This window comes from Lycium barbarum, chromosome 2 (assembly GCF_019175385.1).
Source record: "Lycium barbarum isolate Lr01 chromosome 2, ASM1917538v2, whole genome shotgun sequence".
Taxonomy (NCBI): domain Eukaryota; kingdom Viridiplantae; phylum Streptophyta; class Magnoliopsida; order Solanales; family Solanaceae; genus Lycium; species Lycium barbarum.
Window position 1 is genome coordinate 126,747,452 of NC_083338.1, and position 15,287 is coordinate 126,762,738.

Consider the following 15,287-nt stretch of genomic DNA (forward strand, 5'->3'; position numbering starts at 1 on the left):
TCCTCTGGTGTCATAGAGAAACAAGCTTTAGCCAGATGAATTTTACCATTCTTATCATCTTTTAATGGTTGAAGCTCCTTGCGTATCCCCATCTCGTGCAAGTCATAGCGAGAATTTACATGATCTTTGGACTTTCCAGGTACATCTAACAAAGTCCCAAGCAAACTATCACATATATTCTTCTATATGTGCATCACGTCAAGATTGTGCCTCAATTTGTTATGTGCCCAATATGGCAATTTAAAAAATATGGATCTTTTCTTCCATGGACCATCACTCTTCCGAGCCCTTTTCTTTCGGCCCTTCCCAAAGACATTATTGAATTCACGTAGCTCTTCAAGCACTTCTAGATAATGGAGTAGGTGCAGCTTTATGCTCCTCTTTACCATCAAATGATTTCTTATCTCTTCGAAATGGATGATCAGGAGGTAAAAATGCTTGATGACCCAAGTAACACATCTTATGACTATGTTTGAGATATTGAGAGCAAGTATCATAATTACAGGTGGGGCATGCCCATTTCCCCTTGGTGCTCCATCCGGAAAGCATTGCTAGTGCTGGAAAATCACTAACTGTCCACAATAAAGCTGCACGCATTAGAAATGTTTGGTTAGTTTCAGCATCATATGTTTCCACTCCCATTTCCCATAGTTCCTTCAACTCTGCAATTAGTGATTGTAGGAACATATCTATATCGTTTCCAGGAGACGATGGACCTGGAATGATCATTGACAACATTATATACTCCGGCTTCATGCAAATCCATGGTGGCAACTTATAGTTCATTAACATAACTGGCCATGTACTATGGGAAATGCTCATGGTTCGGAATGGATTGAAACCATCACTTGAAAGACCCAATCGAACATTACGAGGATCTTTAGAGAAATCCAGGTGGAATGAATCAAAATCCTTCCAAGCTTCCCCATCAGAAGGATGTCTTAAATTCCCATCTTTGGGTCGTTCAGTAGCATGCCATCTCATGGCTACAGATGTTTCAGAACACATAAATATCCTCTGAAGCCTAGGCTTTAAAGGGAAGTACCTTAAAACCTTTGCTGGGATTTTAGTGTTCTTATTAGTTAAATCATCATGAACATTCTTCCATCTAGAAGAACCACACACATAGCAATTATCTATCTTCGCATTGTCATTCCAAAATAGCATGCAATCGTTAGGGCATGTATGAATTTTCTCATAACCAAGACCCAAATCTTTTATCACCTTTTTTGCCTTGTTGAAAGACTCGGGTAGCTGAGCAAATGGAAATGCCTCTTTTATCAAGTCTAACAAGTCTGAAAAGGCTACATTACTCAACCCGTGAATGCATTTAAACAAGTACAACCGAATGGTGAAACTCACCTTAGAAAAATTCTTACACCCTGGGTACAACTCTTGTTTCCCTTCCTTAACTAATTTGAAAAATCTCTTTGCATCTTTAGATGGTCTCTCTCTCACTCCTTCATGCAGCAGATCACCTTCTACATTCCTAAAAGTATCATAAAGTAGTCCATCGATATCGTCATGCATGTCGGAAGTTTCATCATCATTGGTTGGATGCGGCATATTTGTTGAAGAAAACCCTTCTCCATGGAAAACCCATTTGGTGTATCCATTAACAAATCCATAACCAAACAAGTGATTCTCCACCACCGTTCGAGTATGCCAATACCGATTAAAACACCTTTTACAAGGGCATAGTATTTCATTTCCTTGAGAAGCTCGTTCAAATGCCTTATCAAGAAAATACTTCACTCCACGATCATACTCATTGGTGGATCTTCGGAGATCCATCCAAATTTTATCTATAGTATCCATTGAATATCCTACATGACACGGGCATAACATCAAAATCAAAATTCAAATAGCAAATTTCAGCAGAAATGCATACAAAAAGAGAAAAGTATCACTTTTCCCCATCAACCCAATGTTTTGCTTTGAAGAATGATCCAAGAAAAAGAATAATTCCATGGTTAGACTACATAGAGATCACATTTTTATCAAATCCACAAATAAATGCAAATGTTTTTTTTCCTACAAAGATTTAGTTCTCTGGTTTGAAGAATGATCCAAGAAAACCGGAAAAAAAACAATTCCACATCTAGACTACATAAGGATCACATATTTATCATATCCAGAAACTAAAATCCACAAACAAATGCTGAAGATATTTTCTTTCTACAAAAACCCAGACTTTCAAGAATGATTCAACAAAATGGAAGAAAAACAACAATTCCATGGCTAGACTACATAAGGTTCCCATTTTTATCAAACCCACAAACTAAAATCCACAAACAAAAACATGCAAATGCAGAAGAACCTTTGTTTCCTTAAAAATTCAGTTCTCAACTTTGAAGGATGATCCCAAGAAAATGGAAGTAAAAACAACTCCACAACTAGACTACATAAAGATCACATTTTATCACACCCATAAACTAAAATCCACAAACCAATGCAGAAGATGTTTTGTTTCCACAAAAACCCAGTTCACAAATTTCAACAATGATCCAAGAAAATGAAAGAAAAAGGTAAATTCTACAGCTACACTACTTAGATATCCCATTTTTTTCACACCCAGAAATTAAAATACACAAACAAATGCAGTAGATATTTTCTTTCCACAAAAAAAAAAAAAAATATAAAAAAAATCGCACAGTTCACAGATTCAAGATACTGTACGAAAATCAACAATTCCATAGCTAGGCTACGTAAAGTCAACATTCTTATCACACCAAGAAACTAAAAATCCACAAACAAACTCATAGAATTTCTAATTTTTAAAAATACTACAACAATAATACATGTTAAGAGAGAGGGGAAACTTAAATTTCATGGAGCAAACCTGTAGATGCAAAAAGCAAGAAGACTAATTAGCTGAAGAAAAAGATGAATTTTGCTAGAGAAACTTCAACTGAGAATAAATTAGTCACATTGCTAGAGAAAACCCATATTGTTAAAAGCTTCAACTGAGAAGAAATATTTGATGAAATGTTTCCATTGATATGTTTATTCACATACGGTATATTTTTTGGTCATTATTTTTTATTAAAAAATGGGGGTTTTGGCGGGTCCAATAGAATAAATGGAGGGAAAAATATTGGGGGAAACTAAACTGTCCAAATAGCTAAATTTTCTTATATGACTATTGCAATAGAGTCATCTATTGCAACGGTTCCAATACTCATTACTAAATGTATGTCTATAGCATCGGTTATTTGACTAACGCGACGGTTTAATTTTATAAATGTGCTGTTAGGTCAAAGTGTCTTTGCAACGGTTAAAACCGATGCAACATATACTCTATTACAACGGTTGAGTAACTGTTGCTAAAAAACCGTTGCTATAGGCCTATTTTCTAGTAGTGTGGGATGATGAAGGAGTGGAATATCCAGGAGCTTTATTTAGTGTCTTACCTAAAAAAATTGGCCAGTTTGTTAAACTTTTTTTAATCATCTTTACAGCCAAGTAAATTTTATGCCTTCAGTGCTTTTTTGAGTCATACTTCAACTGATAATTTATATTTGCAGGTTAATCCGTCCACAGAGAACGTTAGAACTATTTTCACCTTCAAAAACTTTCATGGGGATAGTTTTAGATGGGTAAAAACAAACTTGCATCAATTTTAGAAGATGTGTTTAGTTTCCATACACTCAAGTTTGTGAAATAACTAAAGCCATGATACATAAAATAGAATTTGTATATACTGCTATAATATTAATATGACAGGGTTTCATAGGTTGTACATAATTTCTTTTATTAAAATATTTTCAGTAGAATCCTAAGTTTGATCTAAAATATTTAAAGAAAGTATAACTTAAATGTTTGAGGTTCTTTACCTGCCAATGTTGGTTTCCATAATTTCTTTTATTAAAATATATTCATTATAATCGGAAGTTTGATTAAAAATATTTAAATAAAGTTGAACTTTAATGTTTGTTAATCATTCTCCAGCATCGCCGATTGACTTCAAAACTCCAAATGAGATAATGTCAGGTAAACCGTTTGATTACTCGTACTTAAGAATCTTTGGATGTCCCGCATATTATCATGTAAGTGATGGAAAACTAGAGCTCGAAAAAGTTTATTTATGGGATATGCTGAAGGGTAAAAGGATATAGAATATGGAGTTTAGATCTTCTTAAGTTTGTAATCAGTAGAGATGTTACTTTTGATGAGACCTCTATGCTTGATCCTGAAAAGACTTCTATTGAGTTTGCAGGACAGAAAGTTCTTACAACAGAAACGGTAGAGGAAAATATGAAACTCACCGAGCAGGAGGATCAAGTGACTCAGGTGGAGCAGATAGTGAAAAAACTCATGCAGTAGTACCTGAAGGTGAACCATATAGTATAGCTACTGGAAGGGACAAACGAACTCCGAAGCCTAATCCAAAATATTATCCTTAGCCTTCGCAAGCTAATCTTGTGGCCTATGCATTAGCTATTGCCAAGGAGGAAATAAAGGATCTGGAACCCTCAAGCTATACAAAAGCTACTACGTGTGGTGAAGCTGATCAATGGCGTTTAGCCATGACCGAAGAGAGGGAGTCTCTGCACAAGAACCAGACATGGGATTTGGTGAGTCTACCAAAGGGGAAGAGAGCTGTTGGTTGCAAATGGGTCTTCAAAAAAAAAAGGATAGCATTCCGGGTGTAGAATATTCTAGATACATGTCACGCTCGAACCATGGCCTGGGCGAAACACGGCACTCGGTGCTCTACTGCATGTGACTGAGAAAACCATATGGCTTGCTGAATCATCATGAGGCATAACATGAGCAGAAATATAATGTGAGAACGTGATGGGCTTTTAAGAACACACATGAAGTCATAAAAATTAATAAAATACTCGTTATAACATGAATGCAGAAATAACATGAGCTGAGCCAAAGATGGCTAAACACCTTGCATGTCTAACATAACTAAACTGACTAGTCTATGAAACCTCTAATCATGAGTCTTGACTGGAAAACGTACTTGCTGGGACAAGGACCCTAACATACCTTTAAATGCATAACTAATAAAATAAAGATAGTTGACTAAAACCCCGAATGAGATGGGGCTCACCAATAAGATGATATGAGCGAATCTTACTGGGCAGATGTGACGTCCTATAAATCCGTACCTGCATTGTGAAATGCAGGCCTCCGGGCAATAACAGGGGACGTCAGTACATTGAATGTACTGGTATGTAAAGCAGGTGAATGAAATAACATGGGACATGGAAATAACATAATAGAGACTGAACTGAAACATGATCATGAACATGAGTACATATACATATATAACATGTGTAAAGTATCGTGAGTAGGGAGAGCAGTAAATATAACCGACAGCATGGTCTGATACTTGCGTCCTACCAGCAGAACACTTATACCTTGCCAGGAACATGAGATTTTATAATATTATGAAAGGATCCAGTCATTATGAGATATCATCCTAAGCATGGGTGGAGCGATCCTCATCCTATGGTGGCTGCTTAATTTCAGGTTGTTTGAAGCCTTCTCGGTAATTAATGCAACTCCCAAAACATGAACATGGAAAATAAGTGGCACTTGCTGCCCATGGCTTTTCATGAATCATAACTTGTATGTACATGGATATCATTCGTATTATTCTTGCATGAACTTATAAAACATATATAGCTTTTCTTGAAAATATCATAATAGTTCATAAACTTGCATGTAAGAACCCATGGAATGCAAGGTATGGGTTTTCATGGATTACGGACAGATTCTCAATAATCATTATGATGTATCAAGAACACAAAATGAATAATTTATAACAATTTAATACATAATATAACATGGGGCATGGGCCTAGGGTTATCATGAACATGGTTAAAAACCCTAGTTTTCGTAAAGCTTCATGCTTTATAGAAGAAGAAGCGTAGGGAAGAACAATGATGTTCCCACACGTAGATAGCAACCCTACATACCTGGTAACACTCCAAACTTGAAATGAAAATCTGAACTTGGAAGAAGAATTTCAAGGTTTGAGTCTTGAGTCCTTTAAATGGGTTTTCTTGAAACCCTATGTTAAGAACAATGATTTCATTGTTAGATTATGAGAAAACATGTTAGAATTGATTTGAAAGGGCTTGGATTGACTTACCTTGATGTTAGAATACCTGGTGCGACGTGGGAAATACGGACCAAAATACGATCCGTATTCTGAATTACGGTCCGTAAACCTGGACCGTAATTAAGCATATTTCAAAACAGAAACACTGTAGCACCTCCTTCCCAAATACGACCATCAAATACGGGCCGTTTCAAAATACAGTCCATATTTAACAATATATATTCCCCAAGCCAAATTCCAGAATGCACAGTGATTTAGATGCCAAGTTACGATTTGAAATACGGGCCGTTTACTAAAATACGGTCCATATTCTGGGGCGTAAATCCCCATCTGACAACTGAAGGGAAATTTTCGATTCCCATATTCTTTATCTGGTTTTCTAAGTCTAGAATCACGATCAAAGCTTAAGTTAAAGGTACAAGGTGTTACAATGCAAAGCGAGATTGGTTGCTAAGGGTTTTTGTCAGAAGGAGGGAATCGACTACAATGAGATTTTCTCACCAGTCGTGAAGCATAGCTTAATTAGTTTGTTGCTAGCTTTGGTTTCCTATTATGACTTAAAGCTTCATCAGCTTGATGTCAAGACTGCATTCTTATATGGTGAACTTGAAGAGGTGATATTCATGAATCAGCCCGAGGGTTTCCTTATTGAAGGAAAAGAAGACCAAGTTTGTCAATTGAAAAAATCTTTGTATGGTTTGAAACTGTCACTACGACAGTGGTACAAGAGATTGATGCGTTCATGATTACTAAAGGTTTCTAGAGAAGTGCATTCGATAGCTCTGTGTATCACATGATGGTATCTGGTAATTCAAATATTTATTTATTGTTATAGGTTGATGATATGATTATTGCTGCTAATAATATGACAGCGATAAATGATTTGAAGAAACTGCTAAGTAAGGAGTTTGACATGAAAGATTTAGGTGAAACTAAGAAAATCCTTGGAATGGAGATTCACAGGAAGAACGGTGAGGTACATGTCTCACAGAAAAAGTATATTGAGAAGATAATTTAGGGTTTTGGCATGAATAAATGTAAACCCATTACTTTACCATTAGCACGACATTTCAGACTTTCTTCTTTGATGGTACCACAATCAAAGGAAGAGGTGAAGTACATGTCAAAAGTTCCTTATTCTAGTACAGTTGGTAGCATTATGTTTGCTATGGTTTGCACTCAGCCTGATGTTGCTCAAGCAGTGAGTGTGGTAAGTCGATTGATGTCTAATATGGGTAAAACACATTAGGAAGAAATTAAGTGGATATTGAGATATCTTAAAGGTGAATATTGAGATATCTTATAGGTTCTTTGAATGCTGGTCTGAATTTTTGTAAGATGAGGAATGAAGGCTTTTCGATCCTTGGTTATGTGGATTCTATTTTTGCAGGTGATCTTGATAGAAAGAGATCAACAACGGGCTATATCTTTACTCTTGCAGGTAGTGCCATAAGTTGAAAGGCAACTCTCCAGTCTATAGTTGCTTTCTCCATAATAGAAGCTGAATTTATGGTAGCAGCAGAAGCAGTAAAGGAGGCTATATGGTTGAAAGGTTTGGTGTCAGAATTAAGTAGGGTTCAACACGAACCAACTCTAAAATGTGATAGCCAGAGTGCTATTCACTTGATACAAAATCAGAGATTTCATGATTGCACCAAACACATTGATATCAGATTCCATTTTATTCGTGATGTTGTTGAACAAGGCACAATTAAGGTCTTTAGGGTTGACACAAAGGACAACGCAACTGATATGTTGACCAAAGTGGTTCCTCTTGTCAAGTTCAGTCATTGTATGAATTTGGCAGGAGTTCACATCAACTGATGCATCAGGATGGAGAACAGCAGGTCAAGGTAGAGCTACTAGTATGTACAAGGTTTCGGTTAGTGTCTCTTGTTTCCTACACGAAGTTAGCTCACATAGGCTTAGTGCCATTGAACTGAATGACGTTCATATGGAAGCTCGAAATTTATCTTAAGGTGGAGATTGTGAAGTTGAGAAGATATTCAAGCCAATTCCTACTTAAAAGAGGAAAGAAATAAAAGGAAATTTTTTTCTTTGTTGGTTTTCGAGTGTTATTGAGATTTAGATCATTTATAGAAAAGGATTAGACCTAGTAGTATAAATACATGCTAGCTAGGATTTATTTAGGACAGAACATAGAACCTTAGAGTATTCTATCTTGTAACTGTAACATCCCCTGTCTTAAAATAAAGATTAGACTCATATCGTTAGAGTTTCATTGGAAATTTGAAGGTTTGAACGTTTTACGAAATTGGCTGAGGGGCCTATTTCGGGCAACCATGACACCTTGAATCGTTGGGAATTTGGAAAAGGTTCATAAGTAAAAATTATAGTACATAGAAATACCTTTCCAGGCATATAAGGACCAGGCCAATTAGAGTTTGGACCAAGGAGATATGATCTTCTCAAAATGGCTAATAGAGAGGTTCTTAAGATTCGGTAGAATCGACTAAGTTTTCGATACGTCTTCCTTCCAGCCCAAGTTCTAGAAAATCCATTGATAATTTGAGAAGACTTAAAATATGAGAGTTTTAGCCTTTTGAAATATCTTTCCAACGATATATTGTGGGGCCCGAACAAAGCTTTGTGCTTGGAGTTACTAAACGCTATCGACTGAGTGTAAAAGTGATAGCGAGCTCGCCCCAAAGCGAGGCAAGGGCTCGCCTTTGGCCGGGCTCAGCGAGGTAGGGGTCCAAAAGTGGAAAAAATTCAAAAAAAAATAATTTCTAAGTGTAAAATGGACAAGGGAGCTCGCTGAGCTCGCCCTAAAGCGAGGCAGGGGCAAGGCATAGACCGCGCTCGGCGAGCCTGGGGGTCCAAAATGCCCCATTCTATAAATTCAGCACTTAACTTGAAATTTCATTTATGAGACATTCCAACTTTGTTCTAAAGCTCTAAGCAGCCGTTTTCCTTCTCTCCTCATCCTCCCACGTAAAAGTAAGATTGCTCTAACGATTCCTAAGTAATTATAACATAAATTCATGAATTGTAACATGATTCTTCAACCAAAACATAGGATTTCCAAGCTAAATCCATCTCAAGCGATTCAAAGCTAGAGTTTTGGTGTTCTTCGTCAGAGAAGCAGTTTAGCTCGTTGGATTAGAGCGTTTACAAGTATGTAGGGTTGCTATCTACGTGTGGATACATCATTGTTCTTCCCCACGCTTCTTCTTCCATAAAGTATGAAGCTTTATGAAAACTAGGGTTTTTAACAATGTTCATGATAACCCTAGGTCCATGCCCCATGTTATATTATGTATTAAATTATTATAAATTCTTCATTTTGTTCTTGATACATCATTATGATTATTGAGAATCTGTCCGTAATCCATGAAAACCCATACTTTGCATCCCATGGGTTCCTACATGCAAGTTATAAATTATTATGTTATTTTCAAGAAAACACTCTACATGTTTTACACGTTTTCATGCTAGCACATTTTGTAACTATATTGTTCAAACCCATGTTTTACAAGCTATTTGATATGAAACCATGTTTATGTTATATCACTTCAGAACGTGTTTACATGTTATTTTATGAAACCATGTTCACAAGTTATTTCGTGAAATCATGATTATAAGTTATTTACAAGTTATTTCACGAAAATCACGGGCTTCTTAGCAAACTATATCATGTTCATGTTTTTGAGAGTTGGACAAATTACCGAGAAGGCTCAGATAGCCTGAAACTACATTAGCCACCGTAGGATGAGGATCGCTCCACCCAGTTAGAACAATTCCTTCATGTTATATTGATTGGATCCTTTCATGTCATGTTTTCATCTCATGCCCCTGGCAAGGTGTGGGAGCTCTGCTGGTTCGGCGAGGTACCAGACTCCACGTACCCACGTGGTGATATCATATTGTCGGTTTATGCAATGATCTCCCTACTTAATATGTTTTACTCATGTTATATATATGCATTCATGCCCATGCTCATGTCCAGGCTTTCAGTTTCACTTCTTATCATGTTATTTCATGTCTCATGTTATTTCATTCAGTTACTTACATACCAGTATATTCAATGTGCTGACGTCCCCTTTCTATTGCCCGGGGGCCTGCTTTTCACGATGCAGGTACGGACTTACAGGACGATGGATCTACTCCATAGGATCATCCACGTATTAGCATATTGGTGAGCCCTATATCCGTCAGGGTTTAGTCAGTCATTTATTCTATGGTAGTTATGTATTAAAGGTATGCTGGGGGCCTTGTCCTAGGAAATATGATTTCCGTTTCAAACTCATGATAGTGGTTTCATAGACTAGACTAGTCAGTTATTTCATATCAGATATTCAAAGTCGTATAGCCATATTTGGCTCAATCATGTTATTTCCGCACTCATGTTTAAACAAGTATTTCTATTAATTATTATGACTTGTTATGTTTTATAAAGGATTATCATGCATTTATGTTATATTCGGCTTATGATATGCCTCGTAATGATTCAGCAAGCCATGTGATTCGCTCGGTCACATGTAGTAAGGCACCGAGTGCCGTGTTTCGCCCAGGCCATGGTTCGGGGCGTGACAGTAACTTATTTTCTCCCTTGATATTAATAAAAGTGCCGACCGTTCTCCGTGGATTAGGATCACATCGATACGAACCACGTTAATTACTGTGTTTTTTATCTTTTTCGAGCTAACATTTATAGTTATCTAAATCTAAATCATTCGTGAGGCTCTATCAGAAACAACCTCTCTACCCCATAAAGGTAAGGCTAAGGTCTGCCTATATCCTACCCTCCTCAGACTGCACTTGTGGGATACACTGAGTATGTTGTTGTTGTAATATTCTTCTTCCCATATCTCACACACCAGAAAGTCTTATAGTATTTTCTTCCTCTCGATATTTTTTCCTTCCATATCAAAGTTGGTTTATCAATTTTTTTTCTTGTCCCGATCTTTTTTCAATCAATCTATCCTTGAGATCAATTCTAGATGATAACTTCAATTTTTTGTTCTTTCTTTAGACAAGGTTAATCTGACCAGCCACATGACGATCAATCAACATACTGGGGATTGCATTAGAATAAAGCTGGCAAATGATAGAAAATATTTGCATTGCCAATCAATACCATGCACCAAGACGTTCGGTAATATGGTCACCAGGTTAGCAATAAATACAAACTTACGTTACCAATAATTAGTACGGTAATTAATTTCTTCCCATTTTACTTTTCTTTTATTATTTGTATTAAACTTTTTTTCTTTGTTATATTTATAAAATGTGTATTTACATTTCCGCACAAAAAATGCTTTTAAGATAATGCTTAAGACATAGGCATCTAAACTAAAGGCACGCATAAATTGGAAAATGATTTGCCATAATTATTGGAAGATGAAAGCTAACTCAAAACCAATAAATAGAGTACTCCACGCCTTCCATCTTCCCATTTAGCTAATTTATTGTATAATATTTATTTATGTACATGTGTTATAACTTTACCTAAAAGTCTTTATTAGAGTGAAAATTTACCTTTTGATATAAACTATTTATAGGATTAGTATTCAATTTGAAGGGTATAAAGGTCGTTCAATTTTTAATGAGCAATTCGTAATCTAACTTTATTCCTGGGGGCTTTCTACTTTTATCATAATATGATGATATAGGTAAAGAAGTGACTTTTTGTTTAAAAAAAAAGTAACAAACAAACAAATATGATTATCCTAACTAATTTCAAAGGATTAGTGACCTTTTAAGTAATGGCTACCCATTTTGTTAATGTATTGGCAACATATTGTTAGGTATATTTAGGAGGAAAAAAACAGGTACAATGCTAACCTACTACTTTCATCTAATTATTCAAACTATTAACAACTAATAGAGAATCTGACTCCACAATGGTCTTCTTCATTTGACTGTGCATTATTACATCACCACATCCCTATTAACATCGGTTTTACTTCATTTATATTATTGCTTATATGCTTTATCACTTGTGAACGCATGTATAATTTTGGACTTATTTAGCTAAGCATTTTTTGACAGGTAAGTTTGTTCGAAACTAGCACAAGCATATTGTCAAAAAAAAGAAAAATTAAAGCAAAGGCATTTCCAACTAGGTTCTATAAATCAAAGATAGTTGTTTGAAGTTTACAACTGCTTAAGATAGGGATGATTTAAAAAATAAATTTTACCAAAAATAATAGTTCGTAAAATTGGTAATAATATCTACGAACCACTCTTTACAGCCATATTGGGGTAACTAGCTTTCATCCACTTCATTTAATGGTGAGTTGACCACTTATTCTAGATTAATAAAAAAGGAAATTTCATAAACAACTATAGTTTAGAACCTAATTACGAGACATAATTATAGTTCTGTATCAACGCGTACAGTGGCGTTTGATACAATCACAATAGGTTGTATCACTCATTTTGATGTATCGATGCATATAGTCACGCCACATAAAGTCACGATATGTTGTATGCTCGTGCTCAACAGGCTGTATCAATGCACAGTCTCGTAAATACGCAAAAATGGCGGAATAATTATACATACATACGACATGCAGTCATCCTCCATTGAAGATACAAATCTACACATACAACATGCAGTTGTCCTTCATTGAAGATACATACATCATACAATCGAAAAAGAAGAAAGTGTGCCAGATCTATGGTATTCTCTCTCTCTCTCTCTCTCTCTCTCTCTCTCTCTCTCTCTCTCTCTCTCTCTCTCTCTCTCTCTTTCTCTCCCATACAATAAAATACAGTGAAGATACATACAAAGAAGAAGAAGATGACTCAGATCTATACATACAACATGTAGTCATATGCCATTGAAGAAACATACAACATACAGTTAAAGAAGAAGAAGAAGAAGACGACCTATATATATGCTATTCTCTTTGTCGAAAAAGACGATGACCTAGATCTATGCTATTCTCTTTCGAATAAGACCAATATCTAATAGCGATTTTAAGTGTAGGGTTTTCATAATATAGCGAGTGCTAGTTTTTGATTTTAATATACAGGAGGTCTATCCGTAACTAAGTCATAGTACAAGGATATTTAGTGTAGTTAACCGTTTTGCTTTTTGTGCAGTTGTACTGGTTGTGTGAATTTTACTCTTCATTTGTTATTTGTTTGGATGAATCAATTCTTAAAGAAATATTAACATGGGAAATAGATAGCCATAAAAATTAAACAATGATGAAGAAAATAGTATATATATATATATATATATATAAAGCTGCAAAATAAATGAGAACAGAGACTTTCTCGGCTCTCTTTTAAAACTGTCTTTCATTGTTTATTTTGTAATACAACTTATGTTTGATTTTAACATTTATGACAGTAGGTTTAGATATATGATTTAATAGGTAATGAGGTGCAAAAACAAATATCTACATTGAAATGACTTTACAAATGGTAAAACGTTTTTTGAAAAATGGAACTACATGTGCAAATTCACTAAGAACAACCTAGAGAATAAATGGAAAATTCATATTACAATACTAGTTTACATCATGGAGCTAATTGTCAGAATAATCCTCTCTTATCCTATACAAAAATCATTTATTTCTAGTTAGCTAAATCTAAATCATTGTACAATATTTAACAAGCCATCGAATTGTTTGGTTATTCCCATATTTCCCACTTCAAAAAAGTGTTGTCCTATTTTTTTCCTTTCGATAACTTTTCCTTTCATATCAAAGTTGGTTTATCGTTTTGCTTTGTCAAACCCCGAACTATGGCCTAGGCGTAACACGACACTCGGTGCCTTACTGCATGTGGCCGAGTGAACCATATGGATTACTGAATCATCATAAGGTATAACATGAGTGGAATATGATATAAAACCTGATGATCCTTAATAAACATGAGATTTAAAAATATCAAAGAAAAATACTTGTTTAAAACATGAATGCGGATTGTCATAAATGCTGAGCCAAAGATGGCTAAACGACTCTGATTATCTGACATAACATGATTGACTGACTAGTCTATGAAACCTCTAACATAAGTCTGAACTGCTAAACATAACTGCTAAGACATGACCCCCAGCATACCTTAAATGCATAACTAACATAAAGTAAATAATGACTAAACCCCGAAGAAGATGGGGCTCATCAACAAACTGATACTTGTAAATTCCTACTAAGCAGATGCGTCGTCTTGTAAATCCATACTTGCATTGCAAAATGCAGCCCCCCGGGCAATAGAAAGGGAATGTCAGCACATTAAATGTATTGGTATGTAAAGCAACTGAATGAAATAAACATGGCACATGAAATAACATGATAACAGCTGAAACTGAAACTGAAGTCTGGTCATGCACATGAAAACATATAGATATAACATGAGTAAAAACATTATAAGTAAGGAGAGCATAAATATAACCGACAACATGGTTCTGGTACTTGCACCCTACCAGCAGAGCTCCCATACCTTGCCAGGGATATGAGATATAAATATAACATGAAAGAATCCAATCATTATTAAGGAATCGTCTTAAACATGGGCGGAGCGATCCTTATCCTACGGTGACTAACATAGTTTTAGGCTACTTGAAGCCTTCTCAGTAATCTGTGCAACTCCCAAAACATGAACATGGAAAATATGTGGCACTTGAGTCCATGATTTTCATAATTCATAACTTGCATGTACATGGATATCACTTCATAGTGTTCTTGCATGAAAATGTGTAAACATGTAGGGTATTTTCTTGAAAATAAACATAATAAATTATAACCTGCATGTAAGAACCCATGGAATGCAAAGTATGAGTTTTCATGGATTACGGACAGATTCTCAATAATCATAATGAAATATCAAGAACTCAATAATAGATTAATAATACTTCAATACTTTGTATAGCATGGTACATAGACCTAGGATTATCATGAGCATGGTTAAAAATCTTAGTTTTTGTATAACTTCATACTTTATGGAAGAAGTGGCGTGGAGAAGAACAAAGATGTTCCCACACATAGATAGTAACCATACATACCTGTAAATGCTCTAATCCAATGAACTAAACTGCTTCTCTGATGAAGAACACCAAATCTCTAGCTTTGAATCACTTGAGAAGGATTTACCTTGGAAATCCTATGTTTTGGTTGAAGAATCATGTTACAATTCATGAATTAATGTTAGAATTACTTAGGAATCGTTAGAGCGATCTTACCTTGACGTGGGAGGACGAGGAGAGGAGGAAAACGACTGCTTAGGG

At 35.6% G+C, this 15,287-nt stretch overlaps 1 protein-coding gene across 1 annotated transcript; it reads right to left on the reverse strand.

Moving 5' to 3' along the window:
* Positions 1–336: 336 nt before the first annotated feature.
* Positions 337–1,818, reverse strand: LOC132628878 (uncharacterized). The gene has a single exon (XM_060344632.1). It carries the CDS (start codon positions 1,816–1,818, stop codon positions 337–339), a length of 1,482 nt encoding a protein of 493 aa, XP_060200615.1.
* Positions 1,819–15,287: the final 13,469 nt, after the last annotated feature.